Source organism: Sciurus carolinensis, chromosome 17 (genome assembly GCF_902686445.1).
Source record: "Sciurus carolinensis chromosome 17, mSciCar1.2, whole genome shotgun sequence".
Taxonomy (NCBI): Eukaryota; Metazoa; Chordata; class Mammalia; order Rodentia; family Sciuridae; genus Sciurus; species Sciurus carolinensis.
The window spans coordinates 22,756,721-22,781,664 of record NC_062229.1 but is presented as its reverse complement, the minus strand read 5'-3'; the positions used below and the strand labels follow the sequence as shown (position 1 = coordinate 22,781,664).

Below are 24,944 nucleotides of genomic sequence, written 5' to 3'. Positions count from 1 at the left end.
GCTGAAGAAGGATTACAAATTCCAGGTCAGCGTGGGCAATTTAACAAGTCCTTGTATCAAAATAAAATATAAAAGAAAATAAAAAAGGGCTAGGGATGTAGCTCAAAGGTAGAATGTCTTTGGGTTCCACCCCCAGTACCATTAAAAAAAAAAAAAAAGATGTCATTGAATATCTAGAGAATGTAGGTTTAGCAAATGAAACACAGGATGCCCAATTAGATTTGGGTTTTTGTTTTGTTTCTTGGTATTGAGGATTGAACCCAGCAGCACTATACCACTGAGCTATATCCCCAGCCCTTTTATTAATTTTTAGTTTTTAATTAATTAATTTTGGGGGGGAGGGACTGGGGATTGAACTCAGTGGTGCTTAACCACTGAGCAACATCATCGACCCTTTTCATTTATTATTTTGAAACAGGATCTTAACTTGCTTAGGTCCTTGCTAAATTGCTAAGGCTGACCTTGAACTTGTGATCCTCTTGCTGGGATTACAGGTGTGCACCACCATACCGAGCTTTTTTTTTTTTGGCGATACTGGGAATCGAACCCAGGGCCTCGTGCTTGCAAGGCACTCTACCAGCTGAGCTATCTCCCCAGCCCCCAAGCTTATTTTTTTAAAAAAATTTTAGTTGTCTTTTTTAAAAAATATGTTAGCTATACATATGTTTTAGTTGTCAATGGACCTTTATTTTACTTATTTATAAGTGATGCTGAGAATCGAACCCAGTGCCTCACACATGCTAGGCAAGAACTCTACCACTGAGTTACAACCTTGGCCCTAATTTTTTACATTTTGAAATGGGGTCTCACTAAGTTGCTGAGGCTGTCCTCTAACTTATGACCCTCCTGCGTCGGTTTCCCAGTCCCAGGGATTACAGGGGTATACCACCAGGCCCAGAGCCCAGTTAGATTTGAATTTCAAATGAATCCTGAATACTTTTAGTATAAATACATTCCAGAGTGTCACAGTATCTTCCATGTTCTAGAGTAGGTTCAGGTTTGAATAATCTACTTAATATGTGGTTAAGTGCCTTCAAAGGCACTGGTCAAACATGAAGCTCAGAATCTTTTGTGGCTTGAGAGACAGGGTTGAATATGTTTCATAAGTCTTCTTTGGGGCTGGACATGGTGGTGTACACCCATAATCCCAACAACTCAGGAGGTCAAAGCAGGAGGATTGCAAGTTCAAGGTCAGCCTTGGCAACTTGACCAAGTCCTGAAATATCTTAGTGAGACCCTGTTGCAAAATAAAAGATAAAAGGACTGGGAATGTAACTCAGTGGTAAAGTGCCCTGGGTTAAAAAAATAAATTAAAAATTATAGGAGGATAGGTATGTAGCTCAGTGGTAGAGCACTTGCCTAACATACACAAAGCCTTGAGTTGCATCCTCAATACCACTGGAAGAAAAAGTCTTCTTTGGAGCTGGGGGTGTGGCTCTGTGGTAGAGTGCATTTGTGAAGCCCTGGTTTCCATCCCCAGGACTTAAAAAAAAAGTCCTCTTTGACCCCAATTTGTGACTTTTTTTAATTGTCAATGGATGTTTATTTTATTTATTTGTATGTGGTGCTAAGAATCAAATCCAGGGCCTTACACATGCCAGGCAAGTGCTCTACCACTGAGTCACAACCCCAGCCCCAATTTGTGATTTAAAAAAAAAAAAAGATTTTTTTAGTTGCAGTTGGACACAATGTCTTTATTTTATTTATTTATTTTTATGTGGTGCTGATGATCAAACCCAGTGCCTCACATGAGCTAGGCAAGTTCTCTACCACTGAGTTCAGCCCCAGTCCCCCAAATTATGATCTTGAAGCCCAAGTTGTTATCTTGAACTGATGACGCTTGGGTGCCTACAACTCTTGTCAAATACTCACATCACATGGCTCTAAATTCCTTTTCCATCCATCACAGATGCTTACCATGTTGCATGAGGACATGGAGCTGGATGCTTGGTTCCTTGGGTGACCAGAAGTAGGCGTTAATACCAGGTGTCCTTTTTTGAGGGAACAATGGGAGCATGTTCACACTCAGTTCTCACTGGTTGTGAATAACTAAGGTAAGGCATGAAGGTCGGAATGTTCTAGAAAGAAGTGATGTGACCATGCTGTAGGCCGTGAATCCTGTCACAAGATCACATAGATGTTGTGGTATCTGTCTGTATGCAAAGCCCATTCTGTCCCCAAACTCTGCAGACAACACATGTGGGTGTTCCTACAACCCGGCCAAAACCAGGTGTGATGGAAGGCCATCCAGGACACATCCAAGACTTGACAGATAATTCTTTTTTAAAAGTAGGTTTTGGATCTGAGGAGGACTGCATGGCGAGAGAGAAATCAATCATAGAATGAGTGAGGGACCTGAGTAAGGCCCACTGGGTATTTCCTTCTGTCAGTGCCAGGAATATCCCAGAGAAGAATTTTCTGGAGCCAGAAAGAACTTCCTGGGGAGGTGAAATCCCTCTTCCTGATATGAGGGGGCAGTTCAGGAAACAGCATGGTGGCTGGTGGGCACAACCATAGGGAGGCACTCAGACTAGGGACCCAGCTCTGAGCAACTGAATGGATCAGTTCCTGGTGAAGAGTAAGTCAGGTCACAGCCCTGTCCAGTGTCCCAGGTGCCTTGGTCCTCTGAGCACCTGGTTTTGGATTATACATTATATAAAGAAGTCAAGAATGAACCTTGGCACTGCCACCATCTGACCCACATGCCTGCCACATGTTCAGCCCCAGTGCACCACCTCCACCCCTGAGTTCTGTTCTGGAAATGTGGACCCGAGTATGGTGGGAGAAGAAAGACAGTGGCTTTGACCTGAGGGGACATTCAATCCCTTTGCTGGACAAGGGGATCAGTCAATCTTCCTACCCACTGGTGACCTTATGGATGACTCTAGATGTTAACTGTGTGCAAGCTGTTAGTGGTCTGGCATGGCAGCCTCTGCCCTCTGTACATAACACAATCAGGACTGGCAGCCCCAATGCCCACCTGGTGTCCCCTCTGGAGTACCCTGACAGGAGAGGACTAGAGCCTGCAGTCCCAAACCCTGGACACTTGACTGAGGCAGTAGTAGACAGATTCTGCAGACTTCTGGGTCTTAATGGGATGTTGTCAAACACAGACTGTCTTCCCAAGGGAGTCCCCCTCCGTCGTGTTGTAACACTGCCCCCCATCCTCTGGTTATTCCAGTCCACTGTGTGCTAGTCCCTTCTCACAGATGGGACAACTCCCATTTGAGGTGCATTGCTGAGGATTGAATGTTCACTCTCCAAGGGAATTTGTCCCATGTGTCCCTGCTGTGTTCCCAGTGTACAATAAGTGCTCAATAAATGTCTAGGGAGTAACTGAGGGAACAAAATCACACTGACACCTGGAGAACCCTGGTTCTTGTCTTCTCTGACCTTGCATGTTACAGGACGCGAACCGAGAGGCTGGAAGGGGAAGGGCACTCCAACCCCTTTACATGAGGACAGAGCCTGGCCAGATGGGTCTGGCAGTATTCAATTCACCCTTCCTAGTCAGTCTGGGGACTCCCAGGGCACTACCTGGTGGGGACACTGCCTGGGCTGCCCTTGCGGCTCTTGGGCCCACCGCGCCCCCTGGTGGCCAAGGTTGGGGCAGGCCCCTGGGCTGCAGACAGAAAGCGGCAACACATCCAGATGAAGACCTTGGGACATGCACTTCCGGTTCACCATAAGACTTCTGAGCAGTTTGTGTTTAACCCTTTACGGAAGTGTTTGTGCTCCGAGCTCTGTGGGAGCAGGACATCGGGGCCCCCCGAGTCTCTGGGGACAGAATGTACCTAACTGCAGATGGAGTCTAAACTCCACTCTGCCTAAACTTCAGTGGACAGAAGACGCTCAAAATAAAATAAACACATATTGATAAAGTGGACCATGTCTAGACAGCCATGTTTCATAGAGTATTTTTTTGGGGGTGGGGGTTTCTGGAAATGGAACCCAGGACCTCCCTTGCTAGGCAAGTGTTCTACCCCTGAACTTTATCCCCAATCCTTTTCATGTTTTATGTTGAGTCTCACTAGGCTGATCAGGCTGCCCTCCAACTTGCAATCCTCCTTTCTCAGTCGCCCCAGCAGCTGGGATTACATGTGTGCAGCACTGTAGCTGACTTCAGGGAGATTTTAGCATACATGATGGACATGGGGGCCATGGGTACTGCTAACCTGTCTCCCACAAAATCCTCATTTGTTACTTATTTATTTTTATTTTTATTCTTTTTGCTACTGGGAATTGAATCCAAGGGCACTTTCCTAATGATCTTTACCCCCAGTCCTTTCTGATTTTTATTTTTTTATTTTTGGAGTATGACTTTCCATTTCTCTGATTGTACGCAATGTAGAGTCACACCATTTGTGTATCTGCTTTTTATTTTGAAGTGGTGTCTTGCTAAATTGCTTAGAGCCTCACTAAATTGCTGAGGTGATTTGCGATCCTTTAGCCTCAGCCTCCGGAATCACTGAGATTACAGGCGTTTACCACCATGCCCGGCACACAAACTCCTCATTTAGTGTGAGAACGTTCTGATTGAAAGATGGCACATTTTGTAGCAGCGCTAGCACATTGGAAGTATTTTATTTTTCATAAAGCACCTCTGTTTGAGTCCCTTTTGTTATTTTATGGTCCTTGAAAAAAGTATCAAAACTATCAAAGTACAAAGAAAACCGCATTTACATGGAGATTTATCTTTTCTTTTCCTTTCCCAAACAATTGCCCTGAAATCTCACTGTGTGAGCACAAATTTGGAGTGAAATAAAGTTTAAAAATTGTGAGCAAGGGCTGGGGGTATGCTCGGTGATAGAGTACTTGCCTAGCCTTGGAGGCCCTGGATTCCATTCACAGTACAGCAAAACAAAGACAGCTTGTAAACAATCCTAGACTCCCCTTCTCTGGAGACTCTACACTGGTGGTGGGGTGGAGAGATTGCATGGCCCGTCCACCCTACCTCCACTTCTCATTCCCAAGTGGGGTGGACATCCTTCCTGTTCTCTGATCCCAGTGACCTCCTGCACTGTGACCTCCTGCATCCAGTTCTGAGTTGATACGAGATTGTGTTAGTGACAAGGCTGGAGTGGGTCAACTCCAGGACCAGTACTACAGAGGTAGGGCTGCCTGACTCTTTGGAAGTGGCTTTTTTTGTAGGGAAATGTAAACCCAAAGCACTCAGTGAGGCCAAGGGAGAGGAGTCAATACACACTGGGAAGATTCTCACCCATCACCCTTGACGGAAGCTGTGAATTGGTGGTTCAGCTCAACATTTATTTTATTTTTTGCAGTGCTGGGGATGGAATCCAGGGCCTCATGCATGCTAGGCAAGCCCTCTACAACCCAGCTACATCTTTAGGGTTTTTTAATTTTTTTTAATTTTTTTTTTTTTTGAGACAGGGGCTCAGTAAATTAGTAAATTGCCTAGGATGGCTTTGAACTTGTAATCCTCCTGTCCGCACCTCCCCAAGTCACTGGAAGTACAGGCATGTACCATAGAGCTCTGCTCCACTCCACATTTTATTCAGTTCTTGCTGCACAACAGCAGGTCCTTTTTGGCATTTCTGAGGGGGACCTGGAGTAATGATGCTGTGCTCTGATACAGACATCCTGAGTGAGTGTTCACCACACCCTCTGCTGGATCTTTTTAGAGCTGCAGCATTTGCTCAGCAACCTGGGATGCCCCGGGAACCTGCCCACCATGCATCAATCCTGAGCCATGCTGTTTTGGGGTGATGTTAGGTGCCATGGCTGAGGCAAACTTTATCAAAGTTGTCAGAAGTGATGTGGGGCTGAGCCCTGGCAGCAGACAGGTGGGACTATGTGAGGAATGTCCAGGAATCTGAGATGCTGGCAGGGGCAGCCCAAACCAGCGGGGAGGTTGGATGACATCTAGGTGGGAGATGGAGTCTTGGACTTGGGGAGGGGAGATGAAGGCAGCCAGGAACACATAGAGTGACAGAATATGTGAGGCTTGGGAAATGCATGTGTCAAATTTGACTAATGATTACTTGCTACTCAGGCCAGCTGACCCCGGCCAGTGTGAAGTCCACTGGGCTCTGGGGACATTTATGTTAGTGAGCTTTTTCATTGCTGTGACCAAACTACCTAATGAGAACAACCTTACAGAGGAAAAGTTCATTTGTCTCATAGATCTCAGTTCATGGGCAGCCAATTTCATTGCTCTGGGCCTAAGGTAAGGAAGGGGGCAGGGGAGCCACAGCAGCTCAGCTCTTGGTGACCAGGAAGCAGAGCGAGAGAAGGAGGAGCCAGGGCTACAAGATGTAATTCTGAGGGCATGACCCCAGAGACCTACTTCCTCCAGTCATACCCCACCTGGCTAGTTACCACCCAGTACATTAGTCCTTTCAAATTAATCCATCAAATGAATAACTCCTCTAATTAGGTTACAACTCTCATAATCTAATCACTTCCTCATTTCATGAGCTTTTGGAAGATGCCTCACATCCAAACCTTCATAGCATTCCAGTTACCCACTTTCTAAGTCTAAGGGTGTCCTTCAGACTTCATAGCTTCTCTGCATTGTCCCTGTTTGTCCTGACCAACTTCTCTGGCTTTCTCTCAGAGGTTCCCAAAAACTCAATGATCATGGTGGCTGTGCTTCTTTTATCAGGGATCCTCTGGTTCCTCAGATGAGCTCCTACCTCTTCAACCCAGGTGCCCTGAGATGCGGTACTGAAGCAGGGGCTCAAGCCTGGATAACTCTGCCCATCTGGGCTGCAGTACCTGTCTCTTGCCTATATGGGTCTCCCTCCTGATTCCTTCTTGCTATTTTCTTTGCATAGTCTGCCCTTGATGGACCCCTCTCTAGTTCTCAGGCCCTTCTCAGCATGGTCCCACATACATCCCTTCCTCAGTCTCTTCCACCTCAGCTGTTGCTTCAGACTCAACAGGTTCTGAGAGGTTATCTGTGTGTCTCTCATGGTGATGCGCTATGGACTGAATGTTTTGTGTCCTTCCCTCTCCCACATTTGATTTTTTTTTTTTTTTTTTTTTTAGTACAGGGGATTGAAACCAAGAGCACTTTACCACTAAGTCACAATCCCAGCACTTTTTTGTGTATTATTTAGAGACAGGGTCTTGCTAAGTTGCTTAGGGACTCAATAAATTACTGAGGGTGGCTTTGAACTCACGATTCTCTTGCCTTGGCCTCCTGAGCTTCTGGGATTACTGGCATGCATCATTATGCCCAGCCCCATTTGATTTGTTGAAATTTCATTCCCAGTGTGAGGGTATTAAGAGAGGGGCCTTTGGGAGGTGATTAGTCATGAGGGTGGAGCTCTGATGAATGGGATTAATGGGCTTATAAAAAGAGACCCCAGAGAGCTCTCTTGCCCCTTCCACCATCCAAGGACACAGAGAAGATGCCATCTATAAAGTAGAAAGTAGGCCCTCACAAAGCACTAATCTATTGGTGTCTTGACCTTGGACTTTCCAGCCTCCAGAACTGTGAAAAATACATTTCTGTTCTTGATAAGCTGTTCTATGGTGTTTTGTTACAGGAAATGAAGCACAGTGAGACAGAATGTGAAGTAGATCCTGGGAGAACGTCCACTGAACAGACTCTCAAGTGCTAATTTCTGGAAACTGTGTGTACTGGACAGTGGGGCAAGATGAATGTGGATACTGCCTGAGGAGGAAAGTCATTCACTTCTTGAGTGGGGTTGGTCTTTGGTGCTCAGTCCATGGAGGGGTACAGGGCACAGCTGACACATAATGTGTCTTATCAGGAGGCTCCATATTGCCTTGGTCTGCTGGTAAGTAAGGCTAAGATAATTGTGTCTAGGGTCACTGTGTGCAAAATCAGTCAGCTCAGGATGGGCCTGCTGGTCACATGTGGATTAATACCTCCCAGCTGGGGACAATGGGCCTGCTGGCAAAGTGGCTCCTCCCATGATGGCTTTGCCACACTACTCTGATTGAGCAAGCTTAGGATATAATTCCTGCACAGGGGCCTGTGAGGAATGAGGTGCTCATGGACAGAGCCTTGTCTGTCTGTCTGGAACATTCCAGCTGCAACAAGGGACAAGCAGAATCCACCTTGGGTGAAAAAGCTGTTTGATGCTGATTTGGTCCTAAGAGGCAGGAGGAGGCCAGGCCTCACTGGTGGGAGTACCATGTGGTGAATCCCAGGCAGGATGTTGATGAACCCAGTGTCACATCTAGTGTGTAGCATTTTGTCCCAGAATCGTGGCCTGAAGAAATCTTCAGATGAGCCCCTCTGGAGAGTAAGCACTGTTCAGTTCACCTTGGGATATTCTCTAAGGCTGTGGCTTAGAGACACCCTATGTGTCCACCATGGGCATAACAAGCAAAGCATGGTGGACACTCCCTGCAGCACATGGCACATCAATGAGAGCAAGTTTTTTTTTTTTTTTTTTTTTTTTTTCCGGTGGTGGTGGTGGGGATGGAACCCCAGGGCTTCATATATACTAAACAAGCTGTCTGCCACTGAGCTCCATCTCCAGTTCCCTACTTTTTTTTCCTGCAGCACTGGGGATTGAACCCAGGAACACTTTACAACTGAGCTACACTCCCAAGTCTTTTTATTTTATTTATTTATTTTTTTTGTGGTGCTGGGGATTGAACCCAGGGCCTTGTGCTTGCAAGGCGAGCACTCTACCGACTGAGCTATCTCCCCAGCCCTAATTTTTTAATTTCAAGATATGGTTTCACTAAGTTGCTGAGGTTGAACTTGAGATCTTCCTGCCTCTGCCTCCTTGGTAGTTTGGATCACAGGCTGAGCCACGGCCTTGCATGTGTACAGGTGTGCATGTGTGCACCTGACTCTGTTTGTGCACATTAAAAACGTGGGTTGACTGGGGTGTGGTCAGTGGTAGAATGCTTACCTAGTATTCACAAAGCCCTGGGTTGCATCCCCCATACAAAAAAATATACAAAACACCCCCCAACACACCAGAATGAAAGACATGATCAAACCAGAGAATTAAAAATCACACATTCATCTGGGGGCAGTGGTGCATGCCTGTAATCCCAGCAGCCAAGGAGGCTAAGGCAGGAGGATACCAAGTTCAAAGTCAGCCTCAGCAAATTAGCAAGACCCTGTCCACCCCCCGTGTTGGGGATTTGAACCCAAGGCCTTGTGCTTCCAAGGCAAGCACTCTACCAATTGAGCTATATCCTCAGCCCAAGACCCTGTCTTAAGAAATAGTAATAAGAAGGGTTGGGGATGTGGCTCGGTGATTAAGTGTCCCTGGTTTCAATCCCTGATACTAAAACAAAACAAAACAAAACAAAACAAAACAAAACAGGGCTGAGGATATAGCTCGATTGGTAGAGTGTTTGCCTCACAAACACAAGGCCCTGGGTTCAAATCCCCAGCAACACAAAAACAAAAAAAAAAAACAAAAAAAAACCCGACACACATTCAAATAAAGTAGGGGCATGTTCATAGCAGAACTATTCACAATCACCACAAATGGGGAACAACTCAAATGTCCACCAAAAGATGAATGGTACCAGGCATGCTGGCACATGCCTGTAATCTCAGTGGCTCTGGAGGCTGGGGCAGGAGGATCAAGAGTTCAAAGCCAGCCTCAGCAATAAGGTGCTAAGCAACTCAGTGAGACCCTGTCTCAATAAAACACAAAACAGCCCTGGGGATGTGGCTCAATGACTGAGTTCCCCTGAGTTCAACCCCTGGTACCAAAAAAAAAAAAAAAAAAAAAAAAATGGAGCTGGGCAAGGTGGTGCACACCCTGTAATCTAATCTGTAATCTTAGCACTCAGGAGGCTGAGGCAGAACAATTTTGGGTTCAGGTTCACAGCCTCAGCAAATTAGTGAGGCCCTGTCTCAAAATTAAAAATAAAAAGGGCTGTAGATATGGCTCACTGGTTTAAGCACACCTAGGTTCAGTCCTCAGTGCCCAAAAAACACAAAACCCCAAACAAAAAACAAAACAACTATGCTGGATGTGGTGGCACACGCCCATAATCAAAGCAACTCAGGAGCTGAGGCAGGAGGATCGCAAGTTCAAGGCCAACCTGGACAATTTCACAAGATCCTGCCTCATAGTAAAAAAAATTAAAAAAGGGCTGGGGATGTAGCTTAGGGGTAAAGTGCACCTGGGTTATATCCCCAGTACTGCAAAACAAAAAACAAAGGGCTGTAATGAAACCGGTCAAGTTCACATTATGTGAATTTCACCTCCATAGACAAACAGAATCAAAGCTACCACAGGCACAGGGAAGCTGGCCCACACTTTCTAAGAATGGAGAGCAGAGCATGAGCAGATCTGCAGGGTGGGGAACGACAGGACAGAGGTCAGAGGGAGGGAAAGGGGCCTTGTGCAGTGGTGTGGCAGGTATTCCCTCCCTTCCAGGTGGGACTGGACCAGAGGAACATTATCAATCAAGGGGGACAAAGACTCAAGTTCCCTTCAAGAACTGGATTCGACTATGCATTCTTGTACCTTTAGTTTAAGACCCTACAACCTGTCACACACAGGGGCCCAGCTGGCCATGGAGTGAGGGCGACAGCCCATGGCTGGCAAGGCACAGGGAGGGGCTGATAGACAGAGACACGACAAGTGATGGCTCCTGTAAATCGTTTTACTTTGAATATATAGGAAAAGAAATCTACAGGAAGCTATGTTCTGTGGTTATTTCTTTTAAACAATGTTTTGTATTTACAATTTTTTAAATTCCTGATTAAAAGCACCAGCTGAAAAGTTATGGGCTGCTAAAACCCTAAGATTACAAACCCATTAAGACATTATGCCCAACATACTTATTACAAAACCTTAGCAAAAGAGATGATGTAACCAAGAAATTCATCCATCACAGTGGACAGCATTTCTGACTTCCCTGCCTGTGTTCTCCATAAGCAGGGTTGAGTACAGATCCCAAGACTCTCACCTTACCAGCAGGTGACAGCTGCGTATCTGGGAGGGAACATGTGGGCTCCCCTCCCTGTCCACAGACCTGCAGGGTGGGCGGTGATCTAACCAGCTTTCAGCAGACTACCTGCTAACAGAATCTGCTATACCTTTGCTCCATCTGGAGTTTCTATTATTTTCTGTATACTCAGCCATAGGACACTGAAGGCCACATCTTGAGGGCTGCTGCCTGCTCCATTCTTGTTTTTGGTACTGCAGGTTGAACCCAAGCGTGCTTGCCCACTAAGCTACATCCCCAGCCTTTTCTGAGACAGGTCTTATTAAGTTGCTGAGGCTGGCCTCAAACTTGTAATCCTCCTGCCTCAGCCTCTTGAGTCACTAGGATTATGTGACTCCATGTGTCACCATGCCCAGCTGCCTTCCATTCTTATGAATAAAATAGGAACTGACTTTTGACTCAAAGGAAGGTACTTATCAAAAGCTTTATGTGAAGGAAGGTGCTGCTGTGAAGGTTAGGTTCAAAGTTTGCACATACTTGTGTTGCATGTGCATGTGCTCACATGCCCAAGCGCACATATACATTGTGGCTTCCGTAACGCTTGAGTGGATATCAAATATCGAGTACTGAAGTTTTTAATTGTAAACTTAAGACCTTATCCTTAACTTTACATACACATACATAACAGGGTAGTCACTAAAAGCTCTTTAACATCAGGCCAGATGTTAAGTTTTGAGGTTCTCATTCCAACTGCTCTACATACAAAATGCCCTAGAAGCAAAAACAGACTTAAATAAATAGGCAGAGACAAACATGATGTACAACGTTGATTACAGTGAACGCAGGTCTGGAGAGGGGGACAGTGTGGGGTCCAAGGCAGGAGGAGGAGGTCATGGAGACGGGAGAGTTCCATTTCCATCTCAGGGGAGGAGCTGGGGGTTGCTTGCAGGGGGATTCATCACGATGGAGCTGAACAGAGGCCACAGCTTGGAAGGAAGACAAGACAGGGACATCTTGTTGGCCAGTGCCATACCTTCTTCTGCTGGCATCGCTGGGCAGCACAAGGCTCTTCCTGGTAACACGGGGATGGTAGGTCCTCTCAGGACATCCCCCACCAGTCCTGTTGCTCTCTTATCAGCTTTGTCTCTGACCTAGATAGCAGCCTGGCTGTGGGTGGTGGCCCAGCAAGTGATGGGCTGTTGACGACCTGCCTGTGGCCAAGGCACTCCCAGGCCTCAGAACCCTGAACAATCTCATGTCCCTTCAGTCAGACACCGATGCTGTAAGCAGTTTTCATGGAGCAAGGGTGATGAGACCTGGAAGCCCACCTACCCTGTTGGGCAAGGCTGTTCAACATCCCATGGCAGGGAGATACTCCCAGGAGCTGAAAGCTGGAGGGGACAGTTATCTTCATGCCTGCTACCACCGTTCCCAGTGCCACCAACACTGGGGCACCTCCCTGATTATCCAAGAAGAGAGCATAAACCCAAGCACTGCTGTCTGGGTTTGGCAGCACCTCCCTGGGGTTCAGCTCAGGAAGAGGCTTCAATACCATCCTCCAGAGATTCAGCAGGGGTCGGGGGTCACGAAGCTGAGCTCCTGCCCACAAAGTCATCTGCGGAAAAGGCCACAGAGCTGCCAGGAAGAAGACCTCTTTGACCCATGTGAGGGGGAACTTCTGCCCCACACCTGAGTTGGGTTGAAGAGGTGGTCCCAAATTTGGGCAAGGCGCTGCTCTCCCCTGCTTACTGCTTCTCCACAGCAACGTAACAGGGGAAATGCAGGGGTCTCAGCTTTGAGAATCTCACACAAACACACACACACACACACACACACACACACACACTTATGAGCACACACCACAAAGTGTGGAGGTGACTCCATTCAAGGTGCAGACATTTGGAAGCTGAGTTCCCAGATCCCTGAGGGCCCCTGACTACAGGACCCAGCTATCAGAGCGAAGGGTGCTGGAGAGAAAGGCAAACTGGGAGAAGCACTGGGATTTGTGCTTTGTCCCATATGTGGGTCATTGCTTCTTCCCTCTGAATTTGGGCCAGAAACTGGTGTCTTGCCTCTGGCTCTGGAAGGTGCTTTGAGAGCAGACGACACACTTCAGCCCCTGCCCGGCATCAAGGCGATGACCCCGAGGCACTGCCCATCCTGGCATACAGGATCAGGAGCTGGCTGGGGTCTGTGCCCCACTCCCCAACCACTCTCCAGCAGGTGTTGACTCAGATGTGGAAGCAGGCCTGGTAGTTGAAGTCCACTTTAAAGGATGGCTCTAGAAAGTCAGTTCCAACATCCCACCTGTGAGCCTTAGCACCAGGGGCTCCTGGCACAAGGCAGGGCTGGCCAGCTACCCCTCTTAGGAGGGCAGGAACTGGCCCATACACTCCCCAGGACTAGGAAGCTCTAGAGACAGTTGGGGAAGAAACCTGGGACGCCCAAGTGAGCATGCCTCCAGGAGAGCTCAAGTGCCATCTGGGTGGAAGTCGGGGACACAGGGCCCCGCAGAGGCCCAAGGAGCTGGGAAGTCCCCTCCAGGGGCCTCACAGGAGGCTGGCCAGGCTGGTGTTGGGTCCATTCTGAGCTTGGAACTGCACGGGGGGTGGGCCATCTGTCCACTGTAGGAAGGAGAGGACACAGGTGGGTGAGGCGCCACAGGATCTTCCTAGGGAGAGCCTGGAACGCAGTTCCCTAGAGCTGGTCACCTAGCCAGGAACCCTGTCCTCCACACCCGAGTCTGTGGGCTCCCTGCATCACTCCCTGGGGAGTGGGTGCCCATAGCAGTCTCCCTCATCAGAGGCGCCTGCTGACTGAGTTAGAGCTTGTTAAGACAGGTGAAAGGAAATACAGCCACACATGCCCTTTCCTCCCCCAGGTGGGTGAGCCTGCCCGAGGGGCCCTCCACCTTCAGCCCTCCCTTGTGTCCGCACCGTGATGAGGTTGTGCTCGGGGAGGCTGCAGGCCTCGATGTGGTCTTGAAGCAGCTGCTGCGAGAAGTTCTGATGCATCTGGGCAGCTTCATGGGCATCCATGGCGTTCCCGCAGGCCTTGTTCAGGTCTGAGGGTGGGACACATGTCATAAGAGATCCTAACACTATCCCAGGGATGACAAAGCCCATGTGCCAGCCTCCCTCATAGGGTAGACAGGGCTGGATAGGTGAAGTTTGGATGGCCAGCTACTTGCCAGCCCTTGGGCACATGAAAGCCTGCTAGAGGACACCTGATGTTCAACCGAGGCCCAGCAAGCTAGCACACGACCCAACACCTACCTGAGCATCCTCCCCAGGACCCTTGTGAGTTTCTGAATCTGTTTCCTCATATATCTAAGTAGGGTGCTGCAGGCACACTGACCTATACCTGCTAAGCACCTGTCCTGAACCCAGGACTGGTCCTGCCTGACAGGGATGACAACTGTTTGCATTCAGAGGGGAAGAAGCCAAGACCAAGAGGGCCAGGGCTCACATCCCTGATCAGTCACCCAGAGACCATGTTCCAGTCTCATGAGTCCTGGGGAGACTGAACAAGACCCTGCCTTGAGCTGATGCCTCAAACTGTACCAGTGTACATACACTGCCCACCAGGGTCCCCTGGAGAAGTGTCCCTTACTCATACTAGATCTGGGACCATGGTCTGAGCAGAAGATGAGTAGGGCTTGATCAGCAGCCCTCATCTCCAGGGAGAGCCAGGCCAGGGCTGAGGAGGAGAGGCTGCTGTACTCACCTCTCAGCAGGGCCGATGACCACAGCTGCACCGACATGTCCGGGATCTTGCTGGCCAGCTGCATGGCGGGCACCACCATGTTATTACTCTCCTGTCAATGAAGAGCAGCTGAGGGGGGACTGAGGAGCTGGTGGCAGGGACAGCTAGGCCCCACCTACTGAACCCTGCCCTATTTGTGCTCTTGCTGCTGTCTGGCAAACTCTGAGCCCAGCTAAAATGACCTTCACTGAAGTACTCCTTGTCTATTTTAGAAATAACACTGCCCTTGCCCTGTATGAGGCTGTGTATGCACTTCCTCATACATGCATGGTCAACAGTGGGCTACTCTGTGTGCCTTTCTTTCAAATGGAGAAAAAGGTATTGAGACCAGTCAGCTCTGAATCCACAATAAGAACTGATTTTAAAGGGATAGTCATTCAGGCATGCCTGGACCTGGGAAGGGCAGCCAATAGCCTGCCCAAGGGTCTGCTCCAGTGGCACTGACAGTTGGATGGACCAAGAAGGCAAGGAGAAAGTCTGTCTTTGACACAGGAGCCTGGCTTTTAGGGAAGCTGCTGCAGACATGCAGGGCTGTGTGGGTGCCAGGATGTGTGAGACTTCTGACTCAAGATTCTTGGTGCACCAGCCTGGTGCTGCCCTGCCATGGAGCCCCAATATCTCCATGATGAGGCTGGAGGAGCCCTGTGAACTCCATCAGTGGCCATAATCACCTGTCCCTGTCCCTGTGACAAGGGTCTGAAAGCACTGGATAGGCCTGCACTGTACAGTCTACATGGTGACTAGACAAGGACTGTGAATGCTGATGGCCTGGTCATTGGGTTCAGGGTGAGGCTGGGAGAACTCCCTGTGCAATAGTTACCAGCAGCCCAGGGAATACTTGTCACATGGCTGAGAAATACAAAGCATCAAACCCAATCCCAATAAGTGGGGAATAAGGGAAGAATAGAAGTTCAGTGGATTAGACAAAGGGGAACGAAGGGAAGGCAGGGGGCATGAGAATAGGAAAGACAGAATGAATTGGACATAACTTTCCTATGTTCATATTTGAATATACCACCAGTGAAATGCCACATCATATACAATGACAAGAATGGGATCCTAATTAGAATAAGTTATACTCCATGTATGTATGTCAAAATACACTCTCCTGTCATGTATATCTAAAAACAACAAATAAATAATAATAATAAAAACCAAACCAAAAGTCCAATCTAAGTCCCTAATACCCAGCTTCCATACAATTATACTTAGGTTGGGATATTCTTTTTTTGGGCGACCAGGGATTTAACACACAGGCATTTAACCACTGAGCCACATTCCCCCGTCCTTTTTATTTTTTTAAACTTTGAGACAGGGTCTCACTAAGTTGCTAGGGCCTTGCTAAGTTGCCAAAGCTGGTCTCAAACTTGTGATCCACTTGCCTGGGTCTCCCAAGTTGCTGGGACTATAGGCATGTGCCACGACGTCCAGCTTATGCAGGGACAAAAAAGCCTAAAAACTCCACATTGTCACAGAGTATACCTTCGTGAATTTCAGGTGAGCCTGAAATATTTTAAAAATTTAGCTAAGGGGCAGGGGTGATAGTTCAGCGGTAGAGCACTTGCCTACCTCAGTACCACATAAAAATAATAATAAAAAAAAAAGAATAAAATAAAGATATTGTGTTCATCTAAAACTAAAAAAATATTTTTTAAAAAATTTAGAAGACTGGAGTTGTAGCTCAGTGGTAGAGCACTCGCCTAGCATGTGTGAGGCATTGGGTTTGATTCTCAGCACTGCATATAAATAAATAAAAATAAAGGTCCATCAACAACTAAAAAAAAAAAAAAAAAAAATTGGCTAAACTCCCCCAAACTCAACAGTGATGGCAAGAAAAGCTGCTCTCCCCTAGGCCTGGGGTACTGGTGAGTGAATGGGCACCAGGCTGAGCTTTTTATGGACCCTTGGGTCCTCTGTCTGACAGTGGAAGGGACAGGCCTCCCTCAGCTCTCCTGGGCAAGGCTCCCAATACTGGCTTGGGGTGGCCCTATACAGTCTTTTTTTTTTTTTTTTTTTTTTAATACTAAGGATTGAACCTAGGGACGATTAACTGCCAAGTTAACCACCAAGGTACATCCCCAGCCCTTTTTAAAATTTTGAGACAGGGTCTTGCTAAGTTGCTGAAGGCCTCGCTAAGTTGCTGAGGCTGGCTTTGAACTTGTGATCCTCCTGCCTCAGCCTCTGAGTCGCTGGGTTTATAGGCAGGCATCACTGGGTCCAGTGAGCATATTTTATAACGTGGGAAAATATCTTTAAAAAAGTTAAAAGTCTGGGGCTGGGGCTGTGGTTCAGTGGTAGAGCTCTTGTCTCACATGTGTGAGTCACTGGACTGGACTCTAAGCGCTACATATAAACAAATAAAATAAAGGTCCATCAACAACTAAAAAAAAAAAAAAAAAGTTAAGTCTTATGAGGTCACATGGGTGATAGTAGGTGATGTTCACATGCAGGAATCTCATCAAAGACCAGCTAGCTTGGGAATTATACAGCCTCGGGTTCACTTGTGTCCCAGGGGACAGTATGTGCCGGGCAGACAGAATCCATGGGATTCTGGCCTAGAGAAGGCACCTCTTTGGCCCTAGGCCTGTTCAATCCTCAGGCATCAACAAACAGGAGAGGGAACCTGCTACTTTCCACCACAGCTCAGGGCAGTCTCACAGGTCTAGTAGCCAGCTCCACGTAGCTTCATGGAGTGGTGGTGGTGGTCTGACGCAGTCCAACAGGTCACAGGACAGGAGCGCTGTGCTACATGGTGGTGCTTCCCCATGCTGTCCAAGCCCCAACCCTAGGTCCAGGCCAGGCACTCACCCTGTGGTTCCCCAGCACATAGAAGATGTGGCCCAGGAGCACAAGGGAGCAGGCCGTGAGTCGATTCAGGTCCTCCGCGTTAGACATTTTCAGAGTTTCTCGAAGAAATCGTCTAAACAAGGAGAACATGGATGCTGACAGCCTGTGGGGACATCTTTTAGCGAAGAGGCAGTGGCAGCCTGGAGAGGGCACTGGGTCTAGTGGGGGTCTGGGTCAAGGCTGTGGGATGGAGAGGGAAAAATTGAGGACATAGTCCATCCGCCAAACTCTGCCCTGTACTCACTTGGCCTCGTTGTAGCGACCCTGGAAGAAGGAGAAGAGCCCACGCACGTAGAAAGCCGCTGCTCGGAGGCAGTGTGAGCTGTGGAGAGAATACAGTGTCAACCACAGGTGGTTTTTGAGAAAGAACAGATTTACCAAAGGGGAGTACATGTGTGGGATCTCTAAGAGCCCGCCACTGCAGACCATCTAGAAGGATGGGATGCATCCAGAATGCATGGGACATTCTAGGGCCCCACAGCAGCTCGTATCATCCCAAAATGCAGAGGGCCTAAAAAATCTGTGAAGGGGCACCTGCAACTCACCTGACAGGAAAGCTGTGGTCTGGATTTATCCTCTCCAACAAACTGTACAGCTATAGACAGAAAACACTAGTTAGGATCTTTCTGCATTTTTATATGTGAGAAAGCTGGACCCTCAATGTGCTACTGGCATGACTATGGTTGCTAGACTCAATCTGAGGGCACTGCTCTGATGGTCCGAATCCCATACCCTTCAGCTTGGCTTTCCCTTCAACAGCCTGCAGGGGAGGAGGGTGTCACCTTTGAGAATGGACTGGGAGACAGGACAGCAGTGGGCTGAGGCTGCACCAGGGTCAGCCCCCTGCCAAGTGGCAGACACCAGGTAGGGCAGAAAAAAGGTGAGCAGGGGCTTCTCTGTCATACTCCAAGCCCATGTCTGGCCCTTAGACAACCCTACCGGATGTTTCCTGACTGCTACGATGGCTGGGTTTTCTGCTCCCTGTAGATTAATAAACCACCTGGAATCTGGGAGGTCAGCTCTTTTTACAGACAAGCCTGAACTAGAACAAAGGCTGTGGGAGTGAAGAGAACCTGGGACACTTTGGAGGCAGGATCCTAGGAATGACTATGGAAGATCCAAGGTCAAGGGGTGTGGTATTTTAGTGTTAAGGGGGGATGGTGGAAGGAATCTAATTTGTGTAAACATTGGCTGGGAAGCCCATGTAAGGGCACTGGGCCTATGAGGATTGCCCTGGGCACCTCCACCCAACTGCATAGCCAGTGACCCATAAGGACTCGATCAGCCAACACTGGGGCATGGTGACAACCTATAGGCAGAGTATAGATTACTGCCCTAGATGCAGTTGATCAGGACAGGGCCCCAAGGCCTGCCTGAAATTCCAAAGCAGACAGCTTGGGCTAAGACACTGGATTTTTTTCCTATGGGAATCAATAAAACATGGCTCATTTTCAATAAAGAGAGGTGTTATGTAACTGTGGAAATGCTTTTGTCCCAAACCTGGTCTCTGCCAATCACAGTCACTGGCCCAACTTGTGTGCCTGTCAAGATGGGATCACCCCCTTGCCAAAAGGTAAACACCTTGGGGTTTACTGAAATCTGTTAGTGCCAAGAATAACCCCCAGACCCCAAATAAGAGAATTGAGAGAAAGGATACCAAACATGAAGCATGTCACCTACTACCTCTTGGTGTCTATTTCCTTCCCGTATATACACACTCGCCAGGTTGGTCACGATGAAGGCCCACAGCTCCTGGTGGTTGGTGAGCTGGAATAGGAACATTAGGGAGCCACATCATATGTCATCTTGTCATACTGGGGTCCACTTGGAGTCATAGTCACCCAAAACTTCCACAGCTTTTGGAAACCATGGCTACTCTGGAAACTTCACTGTCCCCCTTCCCCTACCTTCAGACATGATCCACTCACTTCCTATATCTATGAACAGCACAGTTATTAACTCTTTTTATTTATTATAAAACCCTTATCCACCTTATGGGACATTTACAAAAAGAAAAACCAGCCACCTGCATCCCTCTCAGAACATGCTGCATTTTGGTGTATCTTATGCTTGTCTCTCAGGACCAAGACTCAGGTGGCCTCTCCCTCCACACCATGGCTGGTGACCTCTAGGATGCTCTCAGTGCATGCTGACAGAGGCACAAGCTGGTCCTAGGGGAGACTGCTCTTCACTCAGGGGAGCTACTGGCCCAGAAGGGCTGGAAGATGAGTGAAGCTGTGTCAGAGGCCAGAGAAGGTACTGATGGTTGAGGGTGGATAGACAGTGGTCCCTACCTCTTTTTGGGGACCAATCTAAACAGCTCAAACACTGCCCAGAACCTGGCTTCCAGAAGGGCTGGGTCAGTGCCTCCAGGCAAGAGGGAGCCCAGGTAGTATAGCCTGCCTATAAGGTTCTGGCAGACTAAGGAGGTCCAGAGTCTTCTGAACCAATGAGGATGTGCTGAGATGCAGCAATGCTAGGGGTATTTGTCATGGGACCATAGGAACAACATATATATAGGGCTGGGGCTGTGGTTCAGTGGTCAGTGTTTTCCTAGCATGAGTGAGGCACTGGGTTCAATTCTCAGCACCACATAAAAATAAATAAAGGTCCATTGACATCTTAAATAAAAACAGAAAAAACCCCATGTTTAGGGACGGAGGATTTGTTTTTGTCCTAACTGTATCACTTCCTGTGAAGCACCAGGAAGCACTCACTGCTCCCTAGAGAGAGGAAGGACTCTCTAAAGTATATAGCTTTGGGAACTTTGATGATGAACTGAAGCAGCAGCAGTAGCCACCTGCAGGAAGTGAAATTGGGGTAGTGGTGGGAAAACTGTCACAGGGCCACAAGGTAGTGGTTGTAGTCGTCTAAGCATTGCTGCAGTGGGCAGCAGGAGCAGACCATTGCCAGAGAGTGACGGATAGAAACCAAGGAACTGCCACCAAATTGGTTCTTGGCACCCAGGCATGGTATGCACACATCAGAGCTCCTGTGTGGTTCTAAGGCCAGTGGCAGGGGTGGTAACATGGAATACCACAGAAGGGAGCCCACTGTCCAATAGTCAGAAGTATTCTCCTATTGATCTCAATTGAGTGGCAGACAGAGCAGTCTTTGATCCTTAACATCTTTACTAAGGGCCTCCTTTGGAGGATGGTGTCTACAGCCTCCTTCCTTTCCTGTGAGGACATTGAGGGTCAAGCACAGGACACCCCTGTCTGGTTCTGGGGCAAGGTGGGCAGAGAAGGAACCTGAGCCAGGTCACTCTGTGAACAGTCTGGCAGGATTTCAGTCTGAGGCCAAGAGCCTGGGTGTATCAATACTTCCACAGGGAGCCTCCTCCCTGATCTGCACAACTAGTTCTCTTTTGCTCTTGAGCACATGGGTCAGGGCTGGTGTGGAGTCAGGGCAGACCTGGCTTTGTGTCCCAGCAACTCACCATTCAACATGGGTGGATCTAGGGAACCCCAGAGCCCAGGGTGACTCCAGCTGTAACACAAGCCAACCCAGTCTGAGGGGTGTCCTAAAAGGTTCCCATCAGGTATTAAAGTGGTTGAAGAAGCTGTCTCTGACCCACTGTGCCTCTCCCTCATGTCTGTCCTCTGGTTAGCTCAGGCTGGCCAGGGTCCCTCACTCCATGGCTATTCCTTATTCAGATGAAAAGTGTGTCAACATCGCAGCCCACATCAGACCCACTGCTATGGAGTTGCACTTGCAGACCACAGTTTTGCATGGCTGACCAATTCAGGCATGACAGATGACTGCTAACAATCTTTTTTTTTTTTTTGGTAGTGGGGATTGAACCCAGGAGTCTTAACCACTGAGTCACATCCACAGCCCTTTTTTATATTTTATTTACAGACAGGGTCTCACTGGGTTGCTTAGGGCCTCACTAATCTGCTGAGGCTGGTTTTGAACTTGCACCTCCTGCCTCAGTCTCCTGACTTGTTGGGATTACAGGCAAGTGCCACTGTGCCCGGCTTACTCCCAACTTCTTATGTGGAAACGTTGCCCACCCTGAGGAGGGAGGAGGTAGGCCCTTACCCGCAGGGCAGTGGTGAACTGTGCTTCTGCATTGTCCATACAGTTGACAGAGACGCAGTACAGGCCCTAGAAGAAGGAGGTGGTGTGATGGGGTGGTCCCTCGGGGGCCCCCACTGGCTGCACCCAGGCTACTGTGACTGGAATGAACCAGGTATGTTTGAGCTCTACCCTGACAAAGAAGCAAAAAGGTAAGGCACTTGGCTATTGCATTCTCATGAGACCTCAGGCAACTATGAACTCAGTGAGATGCTCTATAGAACAAAGCTCACTAGGAGTTTTCCAGATACTGCCTGGGGTGTTGTGTAAGGTGTCATTCACTGAGAATATTCTGGAACTTGCCTGGGGTGGTGTCATGGGGCACTTTACTGGAAATGATCAAGATCCTGTCAGGGTGCTGCTGGGGCATTGTTCAACATCCCGGAGGGTACTTACCAGCAGTGTGTGTAGCTGTGCTGCGTGGTTGGAGAAGAGCCGGGGAGACTGCTGGCATAGCTGGCAGACCTGGGAGATCTGCAGGGAGGGAGCATACTTAGGGTTAAAGGTCCATAACCTGGGACCTTGCTTCTGAGCAGCACTGGAAAATGACCCTCAAGATGACATCTTGCCTTCCAGAACTGGGTACAGAGTCCCAGAGGATGTGCCTGCCACAAGGATGAAGTGTGGTTCTGACCTCCGTGTGTGGTGACCCTCATTTGTGACCAATCTTCTTTGCCTGTTACAACATATGTCTTGCCTGTAAAGCACCTTTGCCCACCTTCTTAGGAAGGTGGGAATTGAGGGTTATGAACCCTGGAGCAGGAGGGGTTGTAAGCATCATCACTGGGAGCCCAAATTCCTGTACACTATGAGCAACATTTTATGGGTGTGCAAGTTATGGGGAGAAGGACCAGTGGTTTTCATATCAGTTCTCTAGATAAGTGTGTATGCAGGAACACAAACTGCTGAGTGACACTGAGATGATACAACAGGATGTCCTGCTAATACACACTTGGAAAATTTACAGTCTCCTGAGACCTGACAAACTCTGACCAGCTTCTCTGTGGTCTTCCCAACCCATGAGTGCATGTATGTGTCTACATGGGTACACACATGTAGTCCCCCAGCCCTACCTCCTGCAGTGCAGTAGCCTTGTGGCCTGTGACGAGCCGGCACATGATGATATGCTCCAGCAGGATCACTTGGAAGGAGGACAGGATGGGGCTGCAGTCGAGCACTGGGAGTAGGGGAAGAGTTAGGATGAGCAGACATGGGAGGCTACAAGTGTCCCAAGAAAGCACTTACTCAGTTCTGCCTCCTACCGTGCTGCTCTGATATCCTTTTGGTGTCCCTGAATCCCTACTTTGCCCTCCAAGTGAGGGAGCTCATCTCCTTAGTCAGATAAGGAAATGAAGACCAAGCCAGGAGTTGATGTGATAAGAGTAAGGAATCTTGCCGGGTACACACCCACAATCCCAGCGGCTTGGGAGGCTGAGGCAGGAGAAACACAAGTTCAAAGCTCTGTACTTAGCAAGGCTTTAAGCAACTTAGTGAGACCCTGTTTCCAAATAAAAATATAAAAAGGTCTGCTAAACGTGGCTCACTAGTTAAACGCCCTGGGCTCAATCTCTAGTACCAAACAAACAAACAAATGAAAAAACCCAGGAGGACTGCAAGTTCAAGACCAGTCTCAGCAACTTAGGGAGAGCCTAAGTAACTTAGTAGGACTCTATCTCAAAACAAAAAATAAAAAGGGCTGGAGATTTGGCTTAGTGGTTAAGCACCTCTGGTTTTAATCCCTGGCACCAAAATAAACGAGTGAATGAATAAACGAATAAATTTTGGCTGGAGGTGTAGCTTAGTGGCAGGGTATGTGCTTAGCATGCACCAGGCCTTGAGGGAGTGGGGGTGGGTAGAGAAGTGACTTTTAAAAAAAAAAATTTTTTTTTTTAGCTGTTGATGGACCTTTATTTCATTCATTTATTTATATGTGGTTCTGAGAATTGAACCCAGTGCCTCACATATGCTAGGCAAGCGCTCTACCACTGAGTCACAACCCCAGCCCAAGAAGTGACTTTTGATGAAGCATGGTCGCATGTCCCTGTAGCCCAAGCTACTTGAGGCTGAGGCAAGAGGAATGTGTAAGCTGGAAATTTAAGGCCAGCCTGGACAATACAGCAAGGTTCTGGCTTGTATTAAAAAAAAAAAAAAAAAAAAAAAAAAAAAAAAAGGCCTAGAGTGATTTATCTTTGATAGATTATCACCCCTCAATAGGTGCTCAAGGGCATTTTTGGAAAAGGAGGTTCTAGTATTGAAGTTGCCTTGAATCTTTAGGCTGTGTAACAAGGCCCAAGGCAGTGGCAAGGACCCTGGGAAGCGCATGGCAGCATTAAGTAGCTATCCTTGTGTTAGAACCAGATGGTGAAGTCTTTTCCCAGTACAGACACAGGGAAAGAGAAACACAGTCCCTTTGGGTTTTGGTGTTTCTCAGTTCTAAAGACCTCCCCCAGCGGTACTCAAGAGGACGCAGGAAGCAAAAGAGCAGATTTACGGGGATGCTGAGCTAGCCATACATACTGGAGGCTCTGGGTTGATGCTACACAAAGGTCCTATTCCCAAAAGGACTAATTAGCTGAGCATCTGTAAAGAACCTACAACCTCTAAAGGACCTGGCACAGGTCAGTGAGGGCCAAGTTCTGACTACAGCTTTACCCTGAGCGTGTTAATGTCACAATACTGATAACGAGTGGCAAAACCATCCCTACCTTTCTTGACTGAGCAACACTGCACTGGCAGGTATTGAGTGGGGCCCTGCTAACTCACATGGCCATCCTGTACAGTTGGGATGGACAGGACAGGGATGGAAAGAGGCCCTGGCCAGTCAAGGGCTCCTCCTTGATCCCAAGCCTGCCTGCTCTGCTCTCATGTTGGCTGCAGGTATCAGCCACTGGGAGCCAAAGACTCACCAAGTAGGGACTGGTGCTGTGGTCATTGAGCTCCAACACAGGTGGCGCCTTATTAAGCCACCCACCAGGGGGCGCTGTGAGTCCAACTTACTCTTGAGCTTCTCCAGCTGCATGAGGGCCTTGTCCGTGTACTTCTGTGCCTTCTCTAGGTAGCCTGCCTGCATGGAGTGCATCACCGTCACCTAGCAAGAAGACCAGCCGGCAGAGGTCAATGGGGCCCTCTCCCTGTCCCTGACCCGGGACCAGTGTGAACTCACCAGATAGACAAGCACGCACATGTGCTCCTTAGGCAGCCAGTGGAAGAGGTCAGCGGGATTACTGGGCAGGATCTCGTCATCATGCAGCGTGGAGATGGTTTGGATGCACTGCTGCAGCTGCTTCAGGCACGGCTTTACACTCTTTACCTGTGGGAGCACACAAGTGGCACCCATGCTTAAAAGCTGCCCATTCCCATTCTGCCACCCTTGGCTTCTT

At 48.3% G+C, this 24,944-nt stretch overlaps 1 protein-coding gene across 2 annotated transcripts in view; it reads right to left on the bottom strand.

The window, feature by feature from the left end:
* Positions 1-10,569: 10,569 nt before the first annotated feature.
* The window catches only part of Mau2 (MAU2 sister chromatid cohesion factor), a 33,174-nt gene continuing 18,799 nt past the window's right edge, over positions 10,570-24,944 (bottom strand). The window contains exons 8-19 of one of the 2 annotated variants that reach the window (XM_047531649.1): positions 24,728-24,874; positions 24,562-24,652; positions 22,638-22,741; positions 21,961-22,038; positions 21,529-21,594; positions 19,165-19,251; positions 18,030-18,079; positions 17,729-17,806; positions 17,446-17,557; positions 14,599-14,689; positions 13,809-13,936; positions 10,570-13,496 (exon numbers count right to left, since the gene is read on the bottom strand). In XM_047531649.1, the coding sequence (XP_047387605.1) occupies positions 13,422-13,496; positions 13,809-13,936; positions 14,599-14,689; positions 17,446-17,557; positions 17,729-17,806; positions 18,030-18,079; positions 19,165-19,251; positions 21,529-21,594; positions 21,961-22,038; positions 22,638-22,741; positions 24,562-24,652; positions 24,728-24,874 (1,107 nt within the window). In that variant the 3' untranslated portion in view covers positions 10,570-13,421. The remainder of the gene's footprint in view (positions 13,497-13,808; positions 13,937-14,598; positions 14,690-17,445; positions 17,558-17,728; positions 17,807-18,029; positions 18,080-19,164; positions 19,252-21,528; positions 21,595-21,960; positions 22,039-22,637; positions 22,742-24,561; positions 24,653-24,727; positions 24,875-24,944) is intronic. The other variant, XM_047531650.1, reaches the window with a different exon arrangement.